Raw genomic sequence first — 25,311 nt, 5'->3', positions numbered from 1 at the left:
CACCCAGCTGAAGCACTGCTTGTGGACTGCTTGCTTCACAGCTGCCCATGTGAACAGCCAATTGCCCCTTGGAATCACAGATAAACAGGGCCTAAAGGGACCCCAGGAGGTCCGGTCCAACCCCCTGCTCATAGCAGTATCATCCCTGCCTAACTCATCTCAGCATGTCTGTATTTGTCCCAGCTCTTGCTCCTAGCTTTGCAACCTGGTTCAGTTACCACTCCTTTCATGGACCCCAACATAACCAATTCACAGAGCCTATAGCAGGCTTCTCCCCCTGTGCTCACTGACCTTTGTCCCAGCCCAGCAATGCTCACGCAAGCGGTCAGCACAAACCACAGCCACCACAGCGGATGCATCCTTCGCCAAGTTGTGCCAGATCTACTCCAGTGCATAAAGACAAATCAGGCTGGAGTAATTAACAGTTGTACCACAGCCGATAGGGATCAGCAGCACTCACTTTGTATTCCTCATTGCAGGAGAGACAGATTCAAGGCAGGCAGCTAAGAAAGAAAAAATAAAACACTTAAGAGAAATGTTCTACCATGAACAGCTCAGGAGCCACTTGTAGCTTAGGAGCTAAGGTCTGGGCAAAAATCACTGTGAAAATCAGAGTCTCTTAAGCCAGCCTGGTTGCTTGCCTTATGCCTAGGACATAAAATAACATTATCTTGTCTTCCCTCCTCTTTTTTATTCATCATTTCCCCTGCCCCAATTTGCACTTCTCTCACATCTTGCCTTTTTTCCCCCATCCTTATAGAGCCCTTTTTTTTTTTTGGCTGTCACCTTCCCTCTTGTGCCTTTTCTCCTCACCTTCTCCCACCCACAAATTGCAAATGTATGTAAGAGAGAAGCTTGATTGTACCCTTCACCACCCAGTACCCCTTGGGGACATATCCACCAAGACACCAACATCCCAGTTCCAGCATCTCCTGCCACTCCCAGAGCTCCCTCTCAATCCTCATCAGCCAGCCCTGCTCTTCCCAGCAGCAACTCCCCATGCTTTCCCCCTAGAACTTACCTCCCCATCCTGAGCTGCTCAGCAGACAGCCCTCTCTGTGGCTTTCTCTGGCTCCACAACTCTGGCACTCTCTGTTAGGAGAAGCCACCAGCAAGCTCCTTACCTGTCCCTCCAGCTCCTCAGCCGAGGGACGCAACCAAGCCATCCCTTCTCGTAGTCTTTTCAGCTCCAGCCACCACTGGCACCAGTTCCTTGTTGTTTGCTGAGGAACCCACCAGTTCTTAACAAATCCCAGTCCCCTTCCTCTTCCAGAAACTCCTGCAAAAGTCTAAATCCCCCTGCTCCCTCCCTCTCTTACCCCCAGGTGCCACCCACCCTCCTAATCTAGACCAGCTGGGGCACAATTTCATGTTACAGGGGAGCTAGACATGGTTTGCATCAAGGGGCCAGCTGCCCCATGACACCATATTTCAACAGCTCTCCTCTCACTTCTTGCAGGTTGGTTGTTTTCAGACTGTAAGATTTTCAGAGCACAGGTTGCTCTTAGGGCAATCAGCCTTCCTAGGTGAATCGGGATGCTATTGTGATATAAACAACAGCTGGAGCAATGTAGGGCCGGCCATTCTGGATCAGACCAGAGGTCTGTCTGGTCCAGGAGGCTGTCCTTGAGGACTGACAGTGTCAGATGCTTCAGCAGAAGATTCAAGAAACTAAACAAAGAAGAAGTCCTAAAGTAATCTGCTCATATTTCTTTCTGCAGTCCCAGGCAGTTGGCATGAGAGTTTACCACCCATTGCCTATTTAGGTCTATGTTTTCCAGAGTGCCCAGGGGCACCCTTGGAGATCTGTCTGCTTATCTTGGATCTGAGCTCTCTTGAAAATCTGACCCTTTGCATCTGGGATGACATCTGGAAAGAAAACCAAGGCCCTCTCCTCTTAACGGGGCTCTGACCTGGAGGGCAGAACAGCACTGGATGTCACCAGCTCTCCTGCCTCCACCGAGAGATTGATGACCATGTCAAGCAGCATTTCCTCTAAACCCAAAAGGCCCAATGTGGACCCTTCTGCCTGGACTGCATTCAATGCACAATTGTGAATGAAACAAACCTTATCAGGGAGGGGGCAGGAAGTGCACTCCAGTTGCAGCTCGTACGTGCAGGCAGCGGGCACTGTGCCCACCTCAGGAGATTGCCAGAGGCTGGCAGAGCTCCAGCAAAGGAGCATGGTCCAGTCTAACTGCTTAGGGCTCAGGAAGGTGCTGTTCTGATCACAGAGGCTAAGGGTTAAATGCAACACAGGCCCAGCCTTATATGAGCTAAAGAAGGTGGCACCTTGAGAGAGAGCTGTTCTCAGCTGGACGGACCCCATTAAAGGGAGTATTGGTGGCTGGTGCATGTAGGGAAGCCTAGAGACTGATCTTAGAGATGCCAGGGATGGGTCATGGGCTTGCATGCAGCAGCATTTCAAGGTCAGCTAACACTCGGTGAAGGAGAGAAGAGCAGAAGGAACCCATTTCCCCACCAAATCTCTTTGGCTATGACATTTTGTGTCAAACAAGGTAGCTGGAAACTCTCTCCCTCCCCAGTAGTTTTTAATACAAGTTAACACTAAACAGGTTAATGACAGCCTGGGGCAAGATGACCACATGCTTTGCCACTTTAAAGAGGAACTTGGGTTAGGAAAGGGGCCACCTTTTGTGGGTCCCAACATTGGCTGAGTCGCTGCCTCACTTCAGTGACCCTGGTCATGACCCTTGATCCCTGGTGCATCCTCCTGAGATACTGGGGGAAGGCTGGCCAGATGTGGGAAGCTCGAGGGCAGAAGCAGTTCCTGCAAGTGAATTCATCTTCCCCCAGGCAATGAAGCACCAGGGATAACTGTAGTTAAACAGTCCTCCCCACAGAGAGCTTTGCCTCTAAGGTTTGCCTTTGGGATCTGCTTTATGGACCTGGTAGATGGGAGGATAAAAGAAAACGTGTCTCAGGAGCAAACAGGCTGATACACCTGTTTTCTGGCATGAGGATCAATGGAGCTGTCCTATGTAACAGGAATTGCTCCAATGGGAGAGTAACTGCTGCAGCAGGCATGTACTGGAGGGGATCAAAACGCAAGAAGGTGCCCTCCAGCCCGGCATGTGTGGGGGACACACTTGGATTTCACCCAGGCTGGACAAGGAAAGCCACTACTTGCAATGATGGAGTGAGCCTCAGCTTGCTAGATCTATCCGAGTGTCACTGACCCAGCATCTGGCCCCAGGTAAACTCTCAGAGACAAGGCCTAGATAAGATGTCCAGCTCCCAGCATAGCCAGTTTTGTCACTGGATTTGATGAGATCAGAGCAGGGACCTGGTACCACTTGCCGATACTCTTTCTCTGCTTCTTCATGGTCCCAGGCTCCTGGTGCCTGATCCTGTGCAGTGCTGAGGACATGGCAGGACCTGGAGGATCAATCTTGGGGCTAAGAGTCAGGCAGACCTGAGTCCTAGCCCCAGTTTTGAGCTGTGTGGCCTGAGGCAGGTTTCTTCTCTTTTGTGCCTCAGTTTCCCATTCTAGCATGGGACCACACTACTTACCACACAAGAAAGTTGAGGACTAGTTAGCTCAGCTTTGTCCAGGCCTTGACACACGGAGCTGTCTATACCATAAGCATGTGTAGCCATTCCTCCTGGAGACCATTCCTTCAGGGCCCCCCAGGCAAGCTGTTGAAGAGGAGCTTGGAAATATTGCCAGCTGGCAGGGAGAGCCTAGCATGCGATTAGGGTAGAGACACAGCCAGACACCTCCCATGGCAGCAGGGGAGGTGAGTTATTGCCATTACTGATGGGCCTAGACTGACATGGCTCTGCAGGGCATGTTAAACATCCTTCCCTGTCACCCAGAGCAGCCACCTGGGCTCCCCTCCTTCTCCCCTGGCATGGCTTGTTGCTGGGGGAAGAGTGGGCAGAGGCTGAACTATAGCAGTGAGTGTCTGAATGTCCCTCCAGCTCTTCTCTAATAAAGGAGTATGCACGATCGTCTCAAGCCTCCTGCAGCTGCCTGGAGGGAGATCACAGGCTGGCTCTGCTCCCTGAGCAGCTCAGGTGCTGCCTTGGTCAAACAAGCATCAACACAGGTGAGGCCAGCCCCACCCAGAGCTGGAGGAGCAAGGGGAGGGGGCACCATTTTCAGAGCACCAGTTGCAAGATCAAGGGCAGAGCCTGCTGGAAAACCTGTCCAGCACAGATGTGCACCAGCCTTTTGGAAAGGAAAGGCCAATGTTAACCCCCCCGCAATGGGGTGACCCTCTCAGTGCCCTCTGGCAGGACATGTTGGCATTATCTTGGGGTCAGGCGGCACTGTGCCTCCTGTGCAGATGGCTGGCTGGCAGCGATTCAGATTTCCCAAGTGGTGCCAATCAGCTTCCCCACCCCGCACCCCACTGACTGGTGAGAAAAGAACAAGTTCCCACTTGATTCCCGTAGGAAATAACCCCCACCCTTTCAGGCCTGGCTTCTCCAAAGGCAGCCTAGCCTGTAATTAAAGGGGTGGGGTGGGTTTCACCACTTGGAGTTGCCCTGAATTGATATGCTCGGAGCGCTTTCACCTGCTTCCCACTGAGAGGCTGTTCAATTCAGAGAAAAGCAGGAAGCTGTAAATAAAAGGACCGGTGTACACTAGTGCCCGCTCAGTCCTCAGTGGTGTTCCCCATCCCTCTCTGGCCCATCTGATCCCTGCTTGCTTACCGCAGCGCAGTAATGGAGATCTGTGCATTAGTGAGAAGCTCTGGTCCATCTCAGGAATCTGCTGTGTATTTGGATCCCAGGTGAATTGAGACCAAGCAGGTCCAAATCCAGTCCCAAGCAGAGACAACAGCTTTTCTCCTTCACTGGTCCATTTTTCCTGAAAGCCCCATCCCCTGGTGTTGTGCAATCATGCGAGATCCTCAGCTTCCATGAAAGAAAGATCTTCAAGTTTTCTCCACAACCATGAAGGCTGGAGCTTCCTAGTTGTAATCTGGAGGCTCAAGCCACAAGCTAAATACAAATGAAGTCAAATAGCTTCCTTTTTTAAAAAAAATCCCATGATTTTTGTGCGTCTGGCTTAAGACCTAGCCATAACGTGTCCAAATAGTAATAACACTATGCATTTCTACAGCATCTTCTATCCCAGGATCTTGCAGTGTCTATGCAGCAGCCCTGAGTGGTGTGGCACTGTCCATAGTCACCCAGTGACATGCTCCGGGTCAGATCCATTGCGAGACGTGAATTCAGGAAGGAATATATAAACTTAATAACTTCTATGCCATTGCAGTGTTGGGCAGCAGCCCTGACCCCCTGCTTTTTACCTTTGGGGTGATTTTGGTTGTTCTCATAAGATTTCATTGGGTACAGTGTGAGAGACAGGATGGTCTTTAGGGCTGTTTGGTTGCCTGTGAATTCAGAGGAGGAGACTTAATAGTCTGGGAGCTCCCTTAGAGCTCCATGTTCCTATGAAATACAAATGACTCCATTGCCAGGCTGGAGCTAGAACTGGGGTCTGGCAGCCCAGCTGCTTGCTCCAAGTCACTAGGAAGTCACGTATTAGTAGCAACCAGGTACAACGTGTAATCAAATTCCCCCCCATGTAAACTCCTTCTTAAAAGTACAAGGCATTTTGTTATTCAGACTTTTACACCACAGCTGCCAAGTCACAGAGCAGTGATGGAGCTTCGTGTGGGCTAATGGCTTGGAGAGAGACCGACATATAAGTGTAAATCGATCAGGAGGTTCTGAGGATGCTATAAACCATGCATGACAGCTACAAGCTATGAGGGAGGGAGCGTACATTTTCATAGTTGATAGGCTGCATAAAGGAAGAGATATATAGAGCATTTGATTTAATAGATTGGAACTGGGTTTTTAAAAAAATGGATTATAGATAATAGACTATATTGCCTTTTATAGAATGTCTTTCAGCCCAATAGCTCCCAAACCATGCAAGGCATAAGAATCCCTTTCCCTGCCTCAAACTATAGGGAGTTTAGGCAGCATTTATAGATGGACTCAGCACCTGAGGGGGGGAATCACATTTGCAAAAGATCCAGCATGGAGGTCGTGGAACATTTTGGACCACCCTGAGAGCACCAGGTAGCTGGAAATCAAGCTCCAGCTGGGTGGGAAGTAGCACTAGTGTTAGTGCACACCAGCGCTGCTTGACAATTTAGGACAGGAGCTGAAGAGACTGTGTGGCTGCAAATGTAATTGGCCTGGTTGGAATTGAAACTGGGACGTGAAGCATCCTGATTCTTGTATAATGCTGTGTTATCCTTAAAAGCCACGAGCACCCTGGGCTTCACTTTGGCCTCTCCCTCTAGAAGCATCATGCTGAAGTGTTGCTACAACACTCAGCCAAGGTACTCTCAGATTTAGTGGCAACTCCTTAAATCAAAACCATACCACTAGCTAGAGGAAAGTCCATTAGGTATAGCGGGGGCTCTAACACTGGTGAGGAATGCAGTTCCTGAGAAGTGGTGCATGGTTTCTGCCTGCCTGGGTACTCGTCTGACAAAGACCAAGCTGCCAGAGCCCTGTCCCAGCTTGCTCTGGACGCCTTGTTAAACAAGACTGGGAGCAGGTGGGGTTGGCTTTTTAGTTGGAACAAAGTTCTGGTGGGAAATGTGGAACGGCTGCTTCCAGGTCACACATCATAGCAGCACTCCAGCTTTTTCCTTCAAGATCTCCCATCAGGGCCTGGTGGTCCCACACTATGGGGCCATGTCTACACGGCCTCCTGACTTCAGTGAAGCACAGCACCCACGACACCCCAAATCAGATATAGCAGCTGCCTGTAGTGCAGCGCTGGGCACGTACCTCTCAAAATGTGCTTGCTGGTGCATGCCCGGTCCAGCATGAACGGTGGCTGCATTACACCCTGAGCGCAGCCAGGAAGCAGTGCAGACAGGCCTGAGAGATGAAGGCATTCCTCTGGGAGGGCAAAAGGAGGATTGTCCTTTTGTTCCAGGACAGAAAGGCAGGGCTTGCCAAGAAGTGAGAAGCAACTGCCTGGAAATGAGGATGCTCAGTCCCTGGCCCTAAGGGTTTCACTTTGTGTTTGTTCCCTATCCTCCTCTTCTGCCCTGAACAGGGTCTAGCCCCCAGGAGACATTCAGTTTATGAAAATACTCTGGCACTGCCATGCCTGAGGCTCTGCTGATGGAGGCCCTTATCACTTCATAGCCTGCAACGGACTAATTTGATTTGATTCCTGGTATAAAACAGGCTGTGTCTATGTAACATCCTTTATTGGTCCTCCAGCACCAAAGCAAGCACTTCTATTCCTTCACCAAAAGAAGTCCTTCCATTGTCCTGCAGCGGTAGTAAGCTATTATTCCATGGGACCAAACTATTGAAAGGGACCAAAGCATGCATCGCGTGAGCTCACTCCTGCAGTCGAATGGCTCCTTACTAATCAGCAGCTGTTGAGTTTTGCAGCTTGTCTCCAATCTGAATTGCCCTCTCATTCCCAGCGCAACATGAAAGCGTTCCCTAAAAACAGGATCTTTGTTCCTTAAAAGCACACATGCTATTTTTTCCTCTCCATCTGGAGTCCTAAGAACCCTTTGTTGGTTAAATTACAATCAATTGCACAGCAACTGGCAGTGATACTGTCAACCAAGGATAAGGGCTCCTGGGGCCAGTCTGAATGGCTAGGAAAAGTTCTATTTCAGTCCGAATGCCCTAGAAGAAAGAACGATTGTTTCTAGAAAATACTGGGCCAGATTCTCAGGTGGTGAAAATTTGGGGCACATACTGTCTTTTTGTCCTGTGCCTGTACAGGACCTAACCCTGTGGGGGCCTGGTTTGGGACTGGTCTCCTAAACACTGCCAGAATGCAATTAGACCACAGTAATAATAAATAATCAGTGAGCTCCATGGAAGCTGATGCATCAATGCTGATTTTCACCACCTGAGCACCTGGCCCCATACTGTATTTAATGTATTCTGTCCTAGATGGCTTTATCATGTGAGCACCTACCTCATAATCATGAATATATCAGTACCACAGCTTGGTGACATGGGGGAATATCACACTGCAAGTTCTTTTGGGCTGAGTCTGTTTTTCATCTGTAAAGGACCTGGCCCAGTGGGATCTGGATCCGTGAATGGGGCTTCTATAGGTTACCGCAATATAATCATAATAATAATAATAATACTATCGTCCTCATTTATTAGATAGGGAATGTGGGATACAATGAGGCTGAGTGTCCCCCGAGACAAGGTCACCATCCATCTCTACAGTGAGATATAGGTTATGGCTTTAGTGCTCCACTTTGATAACCTAGCTCTGCCAGTGCATGGCAGGAAGGGAGGGGAAGGGCAGATTTGCAAGAAGGCTGCATCTTACAGACAGTTTTCCAGTGTCCTAGATTTATTCAAGCTCCATGTACATGTTTATAGCCCAAAATCTGAACATATGTAGCAGAAAGCCCCCTTTTCCTCTTGCCTGCATTTGCTCTCCCCTCTTTGGATATGTTTCTCTTTTTCTACCTTTTCTTCCTTCCTCTCTCTTTCACTTTAAGATAAGGAATTGTGTTTTAAAATTTGTATGTGTGCATTTTGTATCTCCCCTTGTAGTTTGGTATTTTCATCTATTTGTGTGCCATGGCATTTGTAGCTTATATTTTATACTCCTCACCTTTCAACTTTCAACTAAATGTGTTTAGTTTCATAAGTAAGTTATACATTGTAACAATGTTAACAAGGGCAGGAATCAAACTGCTCTTCTCTGTATCAGGCTGGCCCCTGAAAGAGCGAATGAATCAGTGATTGAATGTGTAACGTGATTGAATGTGTAACATAGTAGCAGACAGCAATTATCACTTGGAAGCTGCAGATCAACCAAGGGAAGAACTCAATAGAAGACAATGTAACAACCGGGAAATCTCTAAGCATCGCTGATCAAGGGCTAGAAGCCCTGGCCTGAGTTAATCAACGCCGGGGACCAACTTTTGGGCTGAATATCTCCAGATCGACCACTCCCAGAGCCCTATTCAAAATTCATCAACGGACTCCCAAACCTGCACATACATGCGGACAACCCCTGGGGTGACAGATGCTGTCCAGTAGCCACCGGGGGGGGGGGGGGGGAGTAGCCACCGAGGGGGAAGTCCCATGAGGGTCAATGACCCCTGGATTGGGCAAACCTGAAAACTGGGGAGTCACCAAAGTCTGCTAAGGACAGATAAAAGGCAGTGAAAAGTGACCCTCAGCGGCGCCCTCTTGATCTCCAACTCGACCAGACCTGTCCAGCCAGAAGGACCAGCCAGCGAGCCCCTTCTGGAAGATAACACCACGCTGAAAGAAGCCTCAACGACAGACTCCAGCGCTTGTAGGATAGGTATACCTGACTGTAGCCTGCTACTGTTTGTGTGTATGTGTGTGTGTGTGTGGGGACCAGCCCCAAGGTTTATGATTACAGTGTTTCACTCCGCCTAATAAACCAGAATTTTAAGGATCCCGAGTTGGACATTTGTAGCCAACACATACATTTTACAGGATGTGGGGACAGCATGTGACCGTGCAGCTTCTGGTAAAGCACACGGGCCAGATTCTGATTTCACTTGCGCAAGGCATTCATCAGAGTAACTCAGAGTAACTTGGGTAAGTTTGTCCCTGAAGGGCATCACCACCATGGACTCTGTGCTGAATCTTAACATGAAATGAACTGTCCTTCCTTGTTTGGGATGCAGATGTTCTCGTCACCCTCAGACACTAGTGCAGACACACTTGCCTCTGAGATACATATGCAAGCTCCAGACTATGTTCCAAACCAATGGACAAGCTTCATTATAAACTTCTTGGGTCAGATCCTACAGTTTAAGGTAAAACACCCATTAGGAATTGGCACCTTGGCTCACAACAGAGGTTCCAGCATTACACCAGGATTTGAGAAACTCAGGGTCAAGTTCCTGTTTGGCCACAGCCCATAGTGTGACCTCAGGCAAATCACTGCTTCTCTGAGTTTCACGTTTGTCTCTATCCTGCCTCATGGGGGTGGATGAAGCACACAAGAAGGGGCCGCAGCCACTCTAGTTAGCTGCAGCCCAGATGATACCAACTGCTTTACATGTATTTCTGCAGCAAACAGCCATGAAATAACCTGTCCGATGAGAAATCTCTTCCTAATTGCCATCAGCCAGGGGTTGGTTTATGCATCCAGCCCTTGAAAAGCACTTTCCATGTGTAGATCTCAAATTACCCTATAGAGATGGTAGGTATCAATTGCTCCATAATACAGATGGGAAAGCAGTCAGAGAGAGGTGACAGAACTTACCTGTAGTCACCCATCTGGCTAGGACTGGAGCTGGGGGGTCTCCTAGATGCTAATCGGATGCTCTGTCCACTCAGCTACACTGCCTTTCCTCAAATTTTACCCTGTCTAATATAATGGAGGTAATTCTTATTGGCTATATAACCATCCTAGTGAGTTCTTGGCTTTGATAACATCTCGTGGCCATGAATCCCACCTGGTCACTGCTGCCTGGATCGCTGTGCAATTGTCTGCTGAATAATGCTTGCCACAAGCTGTCCATTTAACTACTCAGCAGAGAACACGGTCCTATTCCTGACCCTGTCACTGGCTGACCAGGTGTCCATGGAGAAACCACTACCCTTCTCCTTGGATCCGCTTCCCCATCTATAAGATGGGGACATTGATCCCGAGTCTCCCTTGATGATGAAGAGTGCTACGGAAGAGCTAGGCATTACTATTAATACTTCCCTGGACTGCACAATCCAATCTGTTACGCTAGACTAGTGTAACTTCGGCGTGACTTGCCTCCCTTGGCTGGAGCTGCTCCAACAGCACTGTAGTGTAGACTGAGCTCAGACTACAGCCTCGTCACCAGAAGCTGAGGAAAGAACCACTCTGCTGCACTTCACAGCCCTTACCTGCTCCCGAGGGGATGTTTTGTTGCATAAGCCTTGGCAGCCAGTTGCACAGAAGCACCTGCACTTTCCCCACGGGGATCCCATGATGCCAACTAGTTGTGGGATGTGCCTGCCATTCGCAGCCGCTTCTCACCTGCTTAATGACTGTTGCCTTAGCCTTTGATCCAAAAGGCAAGCTGTGCAGAAGCCTCTCTCTTTCTTATATGCAGGCTGAATTCAATATGATTTGCTTTGGCCTTCAATGTCCTGTCTTCCAGGAACTGCAGGTTCCTGCATTGACAGTGAGACATTGGCAGGTGATTTCAGCAAATGGCTACAAGTAATTTGGGGCCTTTAGCTCCTTGGAAGGCAGGCCGGGACCATGGGGTATCTTGCGCTGCCTCCTTGGTCCTGCTAAAGCTATCTGTGAGGAAAGAACTTAACACTGCTGCAATCTAATTTACCATTGTTGGGCTCCAGGGTAAACGCCCCCTCCAGCTGAATGGGGATTATTGTTTTGGCCTATCTGCAGGTTCAGGAAATTACGGCCATGCTTGCAAGGCTCTTTGTGACCCAAAGGTATTTTGGTATCAGTAAGAGCTGGGATGCTGGAGTGCAATTCCCTGGTAAGGGAGGGAGTCCATGGGAAATCCTGCAGCCTGGTGATGAGATATACAGGACCCTGTCTCAGGAGAAGGCACCGACAGCAGTGGAGAGCCATCTATTCTGGGTTACTTGGGTGCCCTGTCTGCATTCATCCTCCTGGGATTGGAGGTAGGCAGAAATAGCAGGTGCACGGTTGCCCCATACCATAGAGCCCTTGGAAATCAACCAGCTTGGAGCTGGAGAAGGAATAGAAATAGCCACTGCTCCACACAGGAATGTCGCTGGGGAGCTGGCGCGAATGTTGCAGGCTTTGTCTTCTGACAGGTTGGCTGGGTGTGCACTTCCTGTCATAGAAATCCCAGATTAGTAAGAGCCTTGGGCTGCCAGCAGCTGCTTCGGCTCAGCGCGCCTGGGAGCGCTGGGGATTGGCCGAGCAGGGCTGTTAATGAGCAGCTCGCGGCCTGGGGAGGAGGCTGGGACACTCACCCAAGGTCACCGGTTTGGGTGCCCGGAGCGGCTGAATAAGACGGGGTGGAAGCACTGGTTGAAATGAGGTAGGCAGCCCTCTCCCATAGCAAGGGCAAGGCAGGGGAAATGTGGGGCTCTGCCTGTTGGTCCTATGACACACCATGCCCCATGTGTAAGGCTTCTCCATGGCTCTGGTGACATAAGGCTGAAGGAGCATGGACACCACACAGGGGGAGGGAGGCCTGGTACTGCCATAGCAAGAGGGGTGGGATGCCAAGAGCTCCTGAGAGCCAACAAAGGGATGAGCCACCTCTCTTCTCTTTCCCCTGATCTACGCAGAAAAGGGGAGGGAGACCTAGAATGGGGGCCAATCTCTAAAGCAAACAGAGGGTGCCCCTTCTCCCACCTTCCAGTGAGAGTCTTCCCTTCAAATCAGCCCCTGCTCACTCAACAAGAAGCAAGGATTTCTCAGGGCAAATGTTTATTCTTACCCTCCAAGTTACACCCCTGCAGTTTTTTACATGGTGTTCCTGAATGTGGAAATTGGGAAGAGCTGATAAATAAAGACGGGTAAATAAAGAGGGAAATGAATTGAACGTAGAATTCCTTTAGCAGGGAAAGGAGTCCTACAGGGAAACATGGGAACAATCAATTAATGTAAAGCACCTACTCTAAAGAAAAGCCAAGCTGGTTAGGGATGGGAAGGGTTGTAGTGGGAGTGGGTAGGGAAGGCAGGGGGTACATCCTGGGGCCCTTTAAAAAGACATAAAGGAGGAAACAGGAAGAAGAGTGAAGTTAAAGGGCTTTTTGGAACAGTCCTCGTTCCAGACAGCAGCCTGTTGGGGCCAAAGAAAAGGTCTCAGTTTTCTTTCCCCTGGTGGATAAGGGGTTGCAGCTCAAACGAATTGATGCAGCTTGGTCTTGGGGCCGCTCTCCGGTCGGTTTGAGGAGCACACTCTAGCCAGGGCAGAAAAAGAGTGTGTTAGCCAATCACACTGCTGGCCACCATCTAAGTCTGCCCCCAAGTCCCACTGACAGCTTGCATGCCAGGCTGCTCTTCTGAGGGCCAGTCTCACATGGGCAATCTCCCTGCCCGCTCAAGTTTCCTGGCTGGGTCTGCAGGAGGTCAGGGCAGTTGGTCATAATGGGGCCTTCAAGCCCTAGTAAGCTCTGACCCTGATCTCTCTTCCCTTCCTACTTTCTCACTCAGGAGTGACCTGAGCAGCCCATTCCCAGGATCCCACCATTACAGGTGCAAGAACTTACTCCTCTGCAGTGCCTGCCACCTGCACCAGTGTGCCATAGGTATCTCTGCCCCCTGCTCATTTCAGATCTCAGCCTCCCCTGTGCCTCTTCATTTCTCTTCGGCAGCTGTTATTTCACTTTACAAGCTGCTGTTAGCAATGGTGCAAGTGCCAGAAGAAACAGGACTCGGCTGCTTCCGCCACCAGGCTTTGAAGGACTTGCCATAAAAAGGTGCAGAGCCCTGCCTACACTAGGGCTTATGGCCGTACAGCTGCACCAAGGCTGAAAAATGGGGGTTGGTTTTGTGATTACTGACAGGGCCTCAGGATTCAGCTCCCATGGGTGTGCTTGGCACGCATGTCTGTGGTTTCTCATGGCTTGGGTTTTTTAATGCACCACAGCAGATGCATTGGGACTCCTGGGTTCTAGCCCCACTGATTCAATGTGTTGCTAAAGACTGATCTTTTCCAAGCACTCTGATCATGTGCCCGTGGGCCTCTCTGTCTCACCTTACCATTTGCAAATGAGGATCATATTTATCTACTGTTTATCTGTTTACAGAGCCTTCAAAGCATCTCGGCTGTGTACAGTGTTAGGGTCAGTTCTCCCCACATACCCAGAGCATAATTCAGAGAGTGCAGGGTGGGGGAAGAGCACCAACTGACTGAAAGGAGGAAGGGGGAGAAGGAGCTCTCATCAATCTCAGCATTAAATGCTCCAAAGCAAACTACTGTTGCCTGCACATCATGCAGTGAATCATGCAAGAGAGTTGAGTGGGGTGGGGGAAGCCTCAAAGTCATTGTTGATTATTCAAAATAAAGCGGCTGCCTCCACATTAGGCTTTTATAATGACATTTGGAAGCTTCCCTTCCCCCATTGCAGCCACAGAAGAAAAGGCAAACAACTAGTCTTTGAACAAGCAACAAATCAAAACCCACTGAAAAATCACAGGGGCACCGTGCACACGCACACGTACACCCAAACCCACACACACATGGTGGGCAGCAGGCTTGGCACACGCCCCATGGCACTTCTCCTTGCTACGTTCCAGACATGCTTTTCCTGCATGTGGAAGAGAAGTAACAGCTTTTTCCTTCCTTTCAGCCACCCCGCTGGCTGGATGGCTGCCAGGTGATATAGAGCTGCCCTGGGCTCCTGAACTCGGGTGAGGGGAATGATCATTAACCAGGATCCAGGGACAAGGTTGCCTTTACAGCCCCGAGTTTGAAAACTCATTGCACTTCCTCCCCGTGGTGATTGGTCGTTCTTGTAGCCAATGATGGTCGCATACTCTGAACTTTGTACCAGCCACGGATTTCAAACCGTGCTATGAAATGTTCTGCTAACCCCTGCCACACAATTGTGACAGCTTCCACTGCAGAGACGGGAGAATGGTGCCAGGGGGCAGGTTATGATCAGGATTTCCAATCCTGGGGGCCTAAAGTTAAGCTACTAAATCCAGTGTTTAGCTACCTATTTAAATGGCCTGATTTTCACAAATGCTGTGTTCCAGTGGGACTGGCCGGGTGTTCAGCACTGCTGAAAACCAGGCCGTGTATTTAGGTGCCTGCTTATGATCTCCTTTTGTAAAGGTCTCAACTTAAGCGACTTGCCCAAGGTTATGCAGTGAATCAGTGGCAGAGGCAAGAATACAAGCCAGCATTCATCCCTCCACATGCCCTGTGCTAACGCTGCGCACACGTGCCTTGTTGATTCTGAACACTCAAAAATCCCATGCAAAGGGGTGCTTTATGCCTGTGTCCGAGAGGCTGACAGACAACCCAGGGGCAGAGAGGCAGGAATGAATGTGCAGAGCATACTGCACATGCAGGGGGTAATTCAATCACCCAGGGCCTTTCTGTTCCAGACTGACCTCAGCCTTCTTCAGGAGCTCCTGGTCCATTTGCTTTCAGGTCAACCTCGGTTCTCCCACAGCGATCAATGGTCTCCTCCGCTCTGTCTCTGGGAAGCCTCGATTGGAAAAATAAGTGCATCAGAAAAGACCATCGCTGGAATTCACCCCACAAACCCTAGTGACAACAGGAGTAACACTATGCCTTTGTCTAGTGTCACCCACACAGTTAGTGAATGAAACCTCACAAGCCCCAGCTCCTAGATGAGCAGAGCTGGGAACAGGAGGCAGGTGTCCTGGTTCCAGCCATTAGCACAGGCCACATCTAGGAATGAAAATAAATCTGAGAGCTGCTGAATAGAAGAGGCACAGAGTCAAATTCTCCTCTGGAGCATAGGGGAGCCACAGTCCCCGCAGTGTTGAAGTTACCATGGATTCATATGGATGTAACAGAGCAGAATTGGGCCCATTGCATCTTTGCATATGTTTCCATTCTGCTGTGTGATGGCGAGCTCCTCAATCCTATTCTAGGCCTTCAGGCCTTATAACCTTGTCAGGGAGCAAAAGCAGAAACAATTCTGGGGTGAGAGCCATCCTTGTGCTAGTCAAGCTGTGCATCGTTCCCAGGCCCCAGCTTCTTAGTACACACAACACTGCTGTACTAAGACTGAGGTCAGGGCATCCCATAGCCAAGGGGCAGTCAGAGAATGTGCCTGATTCACATGGACCTGCCGGGACCAAGGGGCAGTTTGCCAAAAAAGAATTTTTTAATTACTGGCTGGAAGGCCTCTCCCTCAGTACACTGAGGAGCCTGTCTAGGGATCTGCAGGAGTCCAGGCTCCGTTCAACATAGTCCCCAGATTTTAGCTTTCTCAGCCCATGAGGTTCATGAGGTTTGCTTCTGCTTGGTTAGGAGGAAAATCTGGTAGATACTGGATTCATTTCCTCAGGGAAGGTGGTGGGGGCCCCAGGATTTGGGACACTGCAAGTGACTGGAAGGAGTCATCCTGAACAGGCAGCTATGGAGAAAGCAGGTGGGTATGGGTCCGTGACACAGCCTTCTCCATCCCCAGTTGTTCAGAGTCTCTGAAGTGCTTCCAGAGGTGCTATGGAGGTCCTGGGCCTGAAGAAGGGTGCTTGTGCCTGAAAGCTTGCAATTCAAGAATGTTTTTTTGCAAAAATCTAGTTGGTCTAATAAAAGATATCACCTCTACCACGAGTTCTTATTCCAGAGGTGAAGACACTTGGACTATGCAACCTGCATCATCCACACAATAGCTGCATGGAGAAGCCAAAACTCCTTCCTTCCCCCTTGATCATACAATGGAGTAACAGAAAGTGTATTTCTTTTGTTTTAAGCCTGTGACAGCTTGACTGCTTTTCCAACTTCTGAAAAGCACAAGTTGGCTTTTGGACATGGGCGAACAGTCTGCTTGATTAATGTTGAGCAAGGTCTAGCAGCTATTACAGGAAAGTGGCCTGGATCTGTTGGTTCTTTACACTGAGCAGGTGAGCTTAGTGCCCACGAGAAGTGCCACACTGGAGCCTCGACACTGCACAGCAGCAAGAACCTCAGCAGAGAGACACCCACCCCTCTGCTTAGACAGCCAAAGATGTCCATGGGGCCAGGGTGGGTGTTTGAACATCTGTGTAGGAATCCAGCACCTGGCTTGCTTTTATAGCTCATCCTATTGCTGGTTCTAAAAATGGCCCCTTCTTCAGAAATCTGTCAGCTCCCTGCAGATCTGCAAGTCAGGGCATGTGGCTTGCCTAATGCAAATGACTGTTTGCTGTTGTACAGCCACTCCAGCCAGAGGAGAGAAAGCTGCAGTCTACTTTACCTCCTGCATCCTCCCTCTGCACTGGTGAGGCCACATCTGGAGTAGTGTCCAGTTTTGGGCCCCCCACTACAGAAAGGATGTAGACAAGTTGGAGAAAGTACAGCGGAGGGCAACAAAAATGGTTTGGAGGCTGGGGACTTACGAGGAGAGGCTGAGGGAATTGAGTTTATTTAGTTTGGAGAAGAGAAGACTGAGTGAGGATTTGATAGCAGTTTTCAGTTCCCTGCAGGGGGGTTGCAAAGAGGATGGAGCTGGACTGTTCTCAGTGGTGACAGATGACAGGACAAGGAGAAATGGGCTCAAGCTGGAGCAAGAGGGGTTTAGGCTGGATATTAGGAAAAACTTTCTTACTAGGAGGGTGATGAAGCACTGGAACAGGTTACCTAGAGAGGTGGTGGACTCTCCATCCTTGGAGGTTTTTAAGGCCCGGCTTGACAAAGCCCTGGATGGAAGGATCTAACTGGGGCCAGTCCTGCTTTGAGCAGGGGGTTGGACTAGATGTGACCTCCTGAGGTCCCTTCAACCCTCATTTTCTGTGATTCTATGGGCATATCTACATGTGCTTTTACACACGCCTAAATGTAATGTGCATTTGCGTAATGCGCATTAAGGTGATTTCAGCACGTGTCTACATGCCCGCGCATAAAGCAGGTATCAAATTTATGTGTGAAGAGCTAAATGACATTAGCAAACATGTAGATGCAGTAGTGCACATTAATGTGGCGTGTGGATCAACTTGGGTCCCAAGTCAATGGGCACGCACTATGTTAATGAACATTAACATGTCTACACATTTGCTAATGCGACTTAGCTATTCTCACATAAATTTGATACCTGCCCTATGCAGGTATCAAATTTAGGCTTGAATAGCCTTAAATTGCCGTTTTTAAGGTGCATGAAGGGTGTACACATCTAGACGAGTGTCCGTAATATGCCTTAAATCTGGCTAATGTGCATTAAATGTGCATGTGTAGATGCGCCTAATTCTTAATCAGAGTCCACTTTGCAGGGCAGACTGGTGCTCTGACTGAAACTGCCCCCTAGAGGAGAATGCTAATAATACAACCTGGCCAGGCACAGGCTGTCTTGCTTATTGTTTGTATTGCAGTTGTGCTAGAAACTCCACTCAGGGACCAGGAACCCACGTGCTAGGTGCTGTACAAATAGAGCGAAAGAGAGATAGGTCCAGCCCTAATATGTGAGTTCTTGGCTAATGTGGTACCTGTTGTCAGTGATTAGGATTTTTATAATAGCTCAGAGTAATAAGGGAAGCCTTGGAGGAGCTTTCACTTAGTCACTTGTGTGCTGCTTAGAGAAACAATCAAGTCACGTTCTTTGTAGACCTACATGGAAGATGTGGGCCTGGACACAGCAGTGCTCCCTACAGGGTAGAGCAGAGACTGCTCAGCTGAGTGCCAGGACCTCAGCTGCTCAATTCGAGATTCTCCTTTCACTTGAACAACTGTGGAGAATGAAACCCAAAGTGAATTTTAGCTCTGTTGCCCAGACATTTCCAGCAGTAGCAGCACGCAGCCAGCCAGGCCATCACCACACAGTGTTTGGTACTGTATTTATGCTGGCGTGTCCCCTGCAGTTTTAAACACTGGGGTATTTGCATAATTTATTTCATAAGGCACATGAAGAAAAGCTGCCCTCTGCCAGCCTGTACTACTCCTTGGTACTGAAGGTATCCACTTGTACTTCATTTTAAGTCCAGCAGCCCCACCTAGTGATTAGAGTGAGTATAAGGCAGGGTAGACTGGCACTGCAGACTGAGTATAACCAGCCCTTGCCTTCCAATTCCCCACGGTCGCTGGACCACAGCCAAAATCCACATCATGTGGCCCAACAGAATTCTTAAATATAGTTCACATTGACCTGCCGAGGTGGGTGGAACTAAACAGATTTCAGAATGTGTCCAATCTGGGCTTGGGGAATGGAGGTGAATATTAAACTTGCTTCCCTTCCAGAAGAGAGCAGGAGATCTCACCTACAGATGACAGTAGTGCCAAAGGACTCTGCAGAGATGTGGTGAGGCATGGGTGTCGCAAAACCATAAGCGGTTAGATTTACAGGGGAGCCCTCTTCTTTTTTCCACTCCAGTGGGTTTTCCTGGAGGTAAAATTGCAGGGAAATGAAAGATGAGACAAGAAGAGAGAAAACGGACTCACGTCAAGATGCGCTCTGTCCTCCAACTTGGAGAATGCCAAGAAACCATTTCCAGGCGCTGATCTTGAAAATCCATTGCCCTTCTGGACTGCAATTCCCTTCCAAGGAGCTCAAAGGGTTTTGGCAAGCTGCACATGCTCTAATCCCATTACAAGTGGGGAAACTGAGGCACAGCTGAGGAGAATGGCTTGCTCAAAGTCACATGGAATAGGTGACAAAAAGAAGTCAGGTCAACCATGTTCTAACCGCTTGCTGGGCCTGTCTCCCCTATGCAAGCAGCTTCACATCCTGTATGAGGGTGTGGCAGACTAGAGAGGGGAAATTAGTTGAAAACTTTTTTTAAATGGCCTCAGACATGATTCCAGCATTGTTTTTAAAACAGTGCCCATCACTCCCTCCCTGCTGCCTGCAGCTAGCCAAGGGATCATGTCCTGAAGGGGATAACTTGGTGCAAAACCCATTACAGTAGAAATGGGGCCTTGCTTGTTAATAGTAAGCTGGGACATTGACTATTAGCAGCCCTGAAAATGAAGGGTCTGGGTCAGTTGTGGTGCTGTTAACCCCCCGGACAGCCCTGCAAAACGGTGCTCAATCACTCCCTTCGCTGCTTCAGGGCTGTGGTATTAGCATCCCTGAATCTGGCTAGCTCCCTGCATTTTCAAGGCTCTTTGTAGCAGCCCTTTGACAGCCCCTCTCCCATTGCCATTCATGGGGCAGTGAAAAGGGATACATTTAATTACAGAGTATAAAGTGGCCAGTACAATTAGCAGGCAGTTAGGGGGTGCTATTAAGTTACAAACCAGACAGTGGATCTGCATTATGCACAGCAATTAAGTGGTTGTGCACTATGATAGGGGAAGAACCAGAGTTGGTTACAGTAGGCAACAAGTTGGGGTTGGTGTTGGGTTATGCACTTAACCAGTATGCCCCTAAGTGCAGCACCCTGTGTAGAGCTCAGCAGAGTCTACTGCTAATCTCTAGTTCCAGTAGAAGAAGCTGCAGAGGCCTGCAGGGATGTCCCCAGAGCCCCACAGCTTCCAACAGGGTAAAAACCTTGGAATGGGAAGTTCTGGGCAGCGCTTTGACCAGGATGAGTGACAGGAGAAGCCCACACCATGCTACTGACAGTCCCTTTTCTCACGAGGGATGTGCTTAATCCAGTTTGTGACATACAAGCGTCTTGGAGATTTTCAAAAAGCAGGTGGGTAAGCACTGCTTAAGGATGATTTAGGAGCAGCATTGCACATTCATGGAGGGAGCCAGACGAGATGACCCTTGAAGTCCCATCCAGCCCTACGATTCACGTGCAATCGTGTATCACGTGTAACCCACCTTGGGAACAGGAAGCTTCCACTGCTGCTTGTACATGCTGATGAGCTTGTTCCAGGGAGACAGCTCTTCCTTGGGAGATTCTCCATGAAGATCCTCTGTTGAAAAAGATCCCAAATTAAGGAGCAAATCCTTTGAAGGCCATCTCCTACATCCTTTATGCTGCCCTATATGGAATGATAACATGCGCCTCATGTACAGCATGTGAGCAAGTTCCTGCCACCCTGGGCCAAGCCCTAGCCCTCCTCTGCTGGTGTACCTCCAGGGGAGTGAATGGAGTTACCCCAGCAGACAATTTCCCCTTGTGTATTTAAACAGATGACAGCGTGTTAAATTACCTAGCAGGACAACAGTATTAAAGGTGCTTGTGTCTTGGGGTGATAAGGGTTTATTATATTAGCCAGTCTTTATGCAGACACATAGTCAGAAGCCTCTCCCAATTAGCAGAGTACATGACCCTCACCTTTGAGCAGGCGCTCTCTCTCGTCCTCAGCACTGAAGTCCTCCACGGGTGTTGGCAGGTCTCCTGCAGCTGATGCAAGCCCGTCAGTGTCGGCCAGCAGAACCTGGGGGACCCTGGCCCTGACCCCAAAGCACAGTTATGTACAGTAGGATGTCAATACGTGGGAGGAACAGAGGGACTCACATCTCTGTGGCCTCCAAACAAAGGAACAAGCTCTCTGGCCAACTCAGAGTAGACACTACAGCTGACACCAAGTGTCCTCATTGTTGGCAACCTTGACCTACAGAGGTCACGGTCAGGAGGGACACACAGTGCAGCTCTCTCACAGACACTAGGGTACAAAGGAACACCTGGATTTTGGTAGAATTACAGCAGACTTACTGGTGTGAACTGGGAGCAGAATCTGGCCCTTTTGCTTAGAGCACTGGTCCTGGTGAAGACCAGTATGTTTTTGTAGTCTGGTTGGCCAGGGCTGGATGTGAAAGTCTATGGCAGCTGGTGAGAGGGACTGACTTAACAGAAATTCATGGGCTCATATCAATGTGACCAAGTGCTAAATGAAATGGCCTGTTATCTTTCATAATGCTCAACCTTGCTGCTTTTTGGGGAAAAAACCCAGCTGTCCAATATCTCACTGGTTTCTAGTTGCCTACCTGGCCTCACACAATTATTTCCTATTCACCATCACACATCTCAGGACCCTCCTCACCAGCCAAAGGCCCAGTGCTGATCTCACTGAAATAAGGAGGGGTTGGCTGATGATTGCTGTGAGATCTGAAGCTGGTCCAGGTCTACCAATCAACTTACTTTCTCAAAGATCCTGTGTCCCCAGAAGCTTCTTCCATGAACTTCACTTCCTGGCCAGAGGTTTTGCCATCTAGCTCCTGTGCCATTCTGCCTTCCTTACTCACAGGGATGTTGGCAAAGCCTGGAGAGTCTCCCATCTCCATGCCCCTGATCAGAGAGGCGCCTCCAAGACTGATTTCCTTCAGTTCTTCCTTGATCTCCTCCACAAACTCCTCCAGTGTGTTTTTTTGAGGTTCATCAGCCAGGGGGTTGCCTGTTAGCTGTTTGCCTGATAGCAGGATGGGCTCAGACTCAGCTGCTGCTGGATCTGCTGGGTTGTCTGCATCTTGGTCCTTGATGTTTCCCATTGGTTTCACCCCAGCACTGGCTCCTTGGCCCTCCAGTGTGCTCTTCCTGAGACCAAGGAGATTCCTGAGGAGCTGGAGCAGTGAGGGCCTGCTGAAAAGAGGGTGAATTGTCAGAGGATCCACCTCTGCCAGGGTTAGCAGGGCACTGGGGTCAGGAGGGGACCTGGGCCTGGGCTGAGGCCTCTCAACAGCTTAGCACTGATGGTTCAAACTAAGCCTTTTCCAACAGGTCAGAACTTGCCAGGACAAGGGGCAGAGAAGTGATGGCAGCTATGGATGCCATCAGCTCTGTCACACAAACAGACCTACTTTTAGGTCCTTTCTCCCCTCTCCTTTCATCTGACGTTGGCTGTGTTGATGTAACCTGCTGCTGTTACCTGTGCTGTGTGTGACAGCCTTTGGCAAGAGGGCTGCATTTAGCTCATCACTTCTGACCTCCTGCGGCAGGGGCAGGAAGGGAAAGGAGAGGGAAGAAGTGCAGAGAAAAGGAAGACCGGGTGCATTGAACAAATAAAGGAAGCTAAAATGTGACGTTTCCTGCTGTTGTGGGGTTACAAAAAACATTGCTTAAAAGCAGCAGTGCTGTTTACCACTGGGACATCTTTCATTTGTCGAAATACTAATAATAAACCACCTATTTTTGATAGAGTTTACAGTTCCATTGGTGTCCTGTTCTACCATAAAAAAACTTCGCTGGTACAGCCATGTCAACTAGGGACATTATTTTTCTACAATTTTTCTACAGTAGCCAAAGTCCCAATGGTTAAATTGGCATGTATGTGCTTTTCCTGCTAGGGTTTACTCCCCTCAGGGAACCATTATGAGCTATGCTGGTGAAAGCACTTGCTGCTGGAATAAGCTGTGCGTATTCTAGTAGGATTGGTAGCAGAGAAAGCATTTCCTAATGTAGGCCTGTCCTTAGTTCTCAGCTCATGTGCAGGCTGCTGTTTTGGAGGACTGTTTTCCAGAGGTCAAAGATCCTACCTGCACTGTACCAGTCAGTGGATCGTCTTCTCCTCAATCCATGTTGTCCTTTCTGCCAATGCTGAATGGGTGCAAATAGGACCACAGGGATCTGGGAGCCTTCTGCACCCTTCCTGCACTGAGGTGAGTGACTGCTCAGGGTCAGGGCACTGGAGAGTCAAATCCAGTGTGCTTGCAATCTCAGTACTGCACCGTGCTGACATGGCTATGACCAAGTTCAATGAAAGAGAGACCAAACAGGACTGTCGCATACATCCTGAATGCTGGAGTTGGGTCGTAGCGCCGTTCCTTCCCCGTCTGCACTGGACATGCTTCAGCCATGTCCAGGAAGAACTGCACTGTTCTTGCAAACCCCTTATGTTGCATTACAGCTGGGGCCTAAATAACTTCCTGATGGCCAATACCACTTCCTGGACTCTGTATTACTTCTATCGCTGTCGGATCTAGTATTTTCAAACCCATTTCCTGGCATCTTTGATGACTCCTTTCTTCCCCCTCTCAGTCATTCACAGATGCATGTACCTCTCCCCATCACAGCCAGTCACAGATCCATCCCATCACTAGAGTCAAAAGACTCCCTAGACCCAATCAGTGTCTGCCTGGGCAGCATTTGCTGTTGGTTGTTGTGTGGACCTAGCTAATCATTTTACAGTGGTAGCTCCTCTTCTGTGTTCCCAGCACATCTATTGGATTAAGGCAACCATAAATACCATACATTAAACCACCACTTTCCCAAGGCAACAATTGCTACAGAGATGTTACACAACTGCTCATTAGTGGGCTTCAAGATTGTGAAGGTGAAGAGAGGTATCCACAAGTATGGAACAGGGCCCTGCCCTGTTACAAGGGACTCGAGGGGGTCTGGGGGTCTTCTGGGGTGTGGGGTCAGCCCCACACCCCAGAAGCATCTCTGCATACACAGCCCAGACCTGGGAGGCTGGGGAACGTAGTGAGTCCCGCAGCAAGGGAGCTGACACTGGTGTGGGGAGTGAGAGAGGATTAGCCACCTAAAGCCCAGAGTGGGAATGATAAAAGACACTGAAAGCAGCCCCAAGGGGCTGCATCTGGCCAAGGAACAGACCGCCTGGAGCCACCAGGGGTTAAAAAGCCACCAGGAGAACCTGGAGCAGGGCTTTTCTCTCTCTGTTTGTTTGCTTGATCATTTACTTTCTTGCAGGCTCTGCAAATGGCCTCTGAAAGATAAGATGAAACCAGGAGGTGAAGCCTGGAAGAACCACTGGAAGATGGCTAAGTGCTAACTTATTTGTTTAACTTCTTTTGTTTGTTTTGCATCGCTACCAAGCCTGGGTGGCCTCCCAGTATTATCTACTAGGGCTGTGCGAAGCTTCGGGTGGTGACTCAATTTGACCCAATTCGGTGGTCGAATCTCCGAATCCAAATTGAATCGGGACCAATTTAAAGGTCCAAATCGATTCAAAGCTCTCCGAACCTTCGAAAAAGACTCGGAGAGCTCTGATGATTCGGGCAGTCCCCGGTGCTCGTGGCAGAGTCCCCCATGCAGTGCGGGGCAGCAGGGATTAACCCCTGCCAGGCAGCACCTGGTGATCCGGGCTTTTTTTTTTTCTAAAGAGCCGGGAACTGGGGCAGCTATTGCCGGACTAGGAGGGGAGCAGGGGATGGGCCTGGCCTGGCTGATTCGGAGATTCGGCTGAATCGAATCGGGACAGTGATTCGAATCACTGTCCCCCGAAAGGGCTGAATCTGAATCCAAAGTGATACTAGCCGCTTCGCACAGGTCTATTTATCTATTTGCCTGACTGTAGCAGAGGCAAGGGCTGTGAACAGTGGGTCCTTAGCGAAAGCCAGCAGCAAAAGTAAAACTGGTCAGCTCGACTAGTGTGACCAAACATACCCTGCTGTGATCTGCCCAGACTCTGCCCATAGCAGCCCACAAAGCATTCACAATACTTCATATGTGGTCTAAGAATGACACTCCTACAAAAAGAAATGCAAAAACCAAGAACTCTTGGGTTCAGAGATGATACGTCTTATTAGACCAACTGAGAAACTGCAAAAAAAGTCCTAGATTTTTGCATTTCTTTTTGTCTCAGACCAACACGGCTACGAAATACACCCCTGAAACACTGCTACAAAAGCACCTGTATTGTTGGTGGCTAATGGGGTGAGAGAGCTGCTAAACTGGCCTTCCCCGGTGCAAAATGACACCAAATATCTGCAAGGGACACAGCTATAAGGCTGCATCTGCACTGGTCTACCCTGGACTTTCCCGCTGCTGCTATAATAATAGCAAGAGTAGGAGAGCTAGCACGGCTGCTTGGAGCAGGTCCAGACAGTGCACCGAGCCAAACGCCAGCACATTGCCAGAGCAAC

General features: G+C 49.4%; 2 protein-coding genes across 2 annotated transcripts in view; both read right to left on the bottom strand.

Moving 5' to 3' along the window:
* ITPR3 (inositol 1,4,5-trisphosphate receptor type 3) overlaps positions 1-1,284 on the bottom strand; it is an 80,274-nt gene extending 78,990 nt beyond the window's left edge. Inside the window, 3 exon segments of the mRNA XM_025205840.1 lie at positions 292-381; positions 461-503; positions 1,022-1,284. Of these exon segments, the coding sequence (XP_025061625.1) occupies positions 292-381; positions 461-503; positions 1,022-1,166 (278 nt within the window). The 5' untranslated portion in view covers positions 1,167-1,284.
* Positions 1,285-12,396: 11,112 nt separating this feature from the next.
* The window catches only part of LOC102374403, a 13,807-nt gene continuing 892 nt past the window's right edge, over positions 12,397-25,311 (bottom strand). The window contains exons 2-7 of the mRNA XM_006025083.2: positions 21,629-22,066; positions 20,822-20,940; positions 20,362-20,456; positions 18,851-18,972; positions 15,041-15,138; positions 12,397-12,879 (exon numbers count right to left, since the gene is read on the bottom strand). Coding sequence (XP_006025145.1) covers positions 15,042-15,138; positions 18,851-18,972; positions 20,362-20,456; positions 20,822-20,940; positions 21,629-22,066 — 871 coding nt within the window. The 3' untranslated portion in view covers positions 12,397-12,879; position 15,041. The remainder of the gene's footprint in view (positions 12,880-15,040; positions 15,139-18,850; positions 18,973-20,361; positions 20,457-20,821; positions 20,941-21,628; positions 22,067-25,311) is intronic.

This window comes from Alligator sinensis, unplaced genomic scaffold, assembly GCF_000455745.1.
Source record: "Alligator sinensis unplaced genomic scaffold, ASM45574v1 scaffold872_2, whole genome shotgun sequence".
Classification (NCBI taxonomy): domain Eukaryota; kingdom Metazoa; phylum Chordata; order Crocodylia; family Alligatoridae; genus Alligator; species Alligator sinensis.
This window is presented reverse-complemented; position numbering and strand designations above follow the sequence as displayed.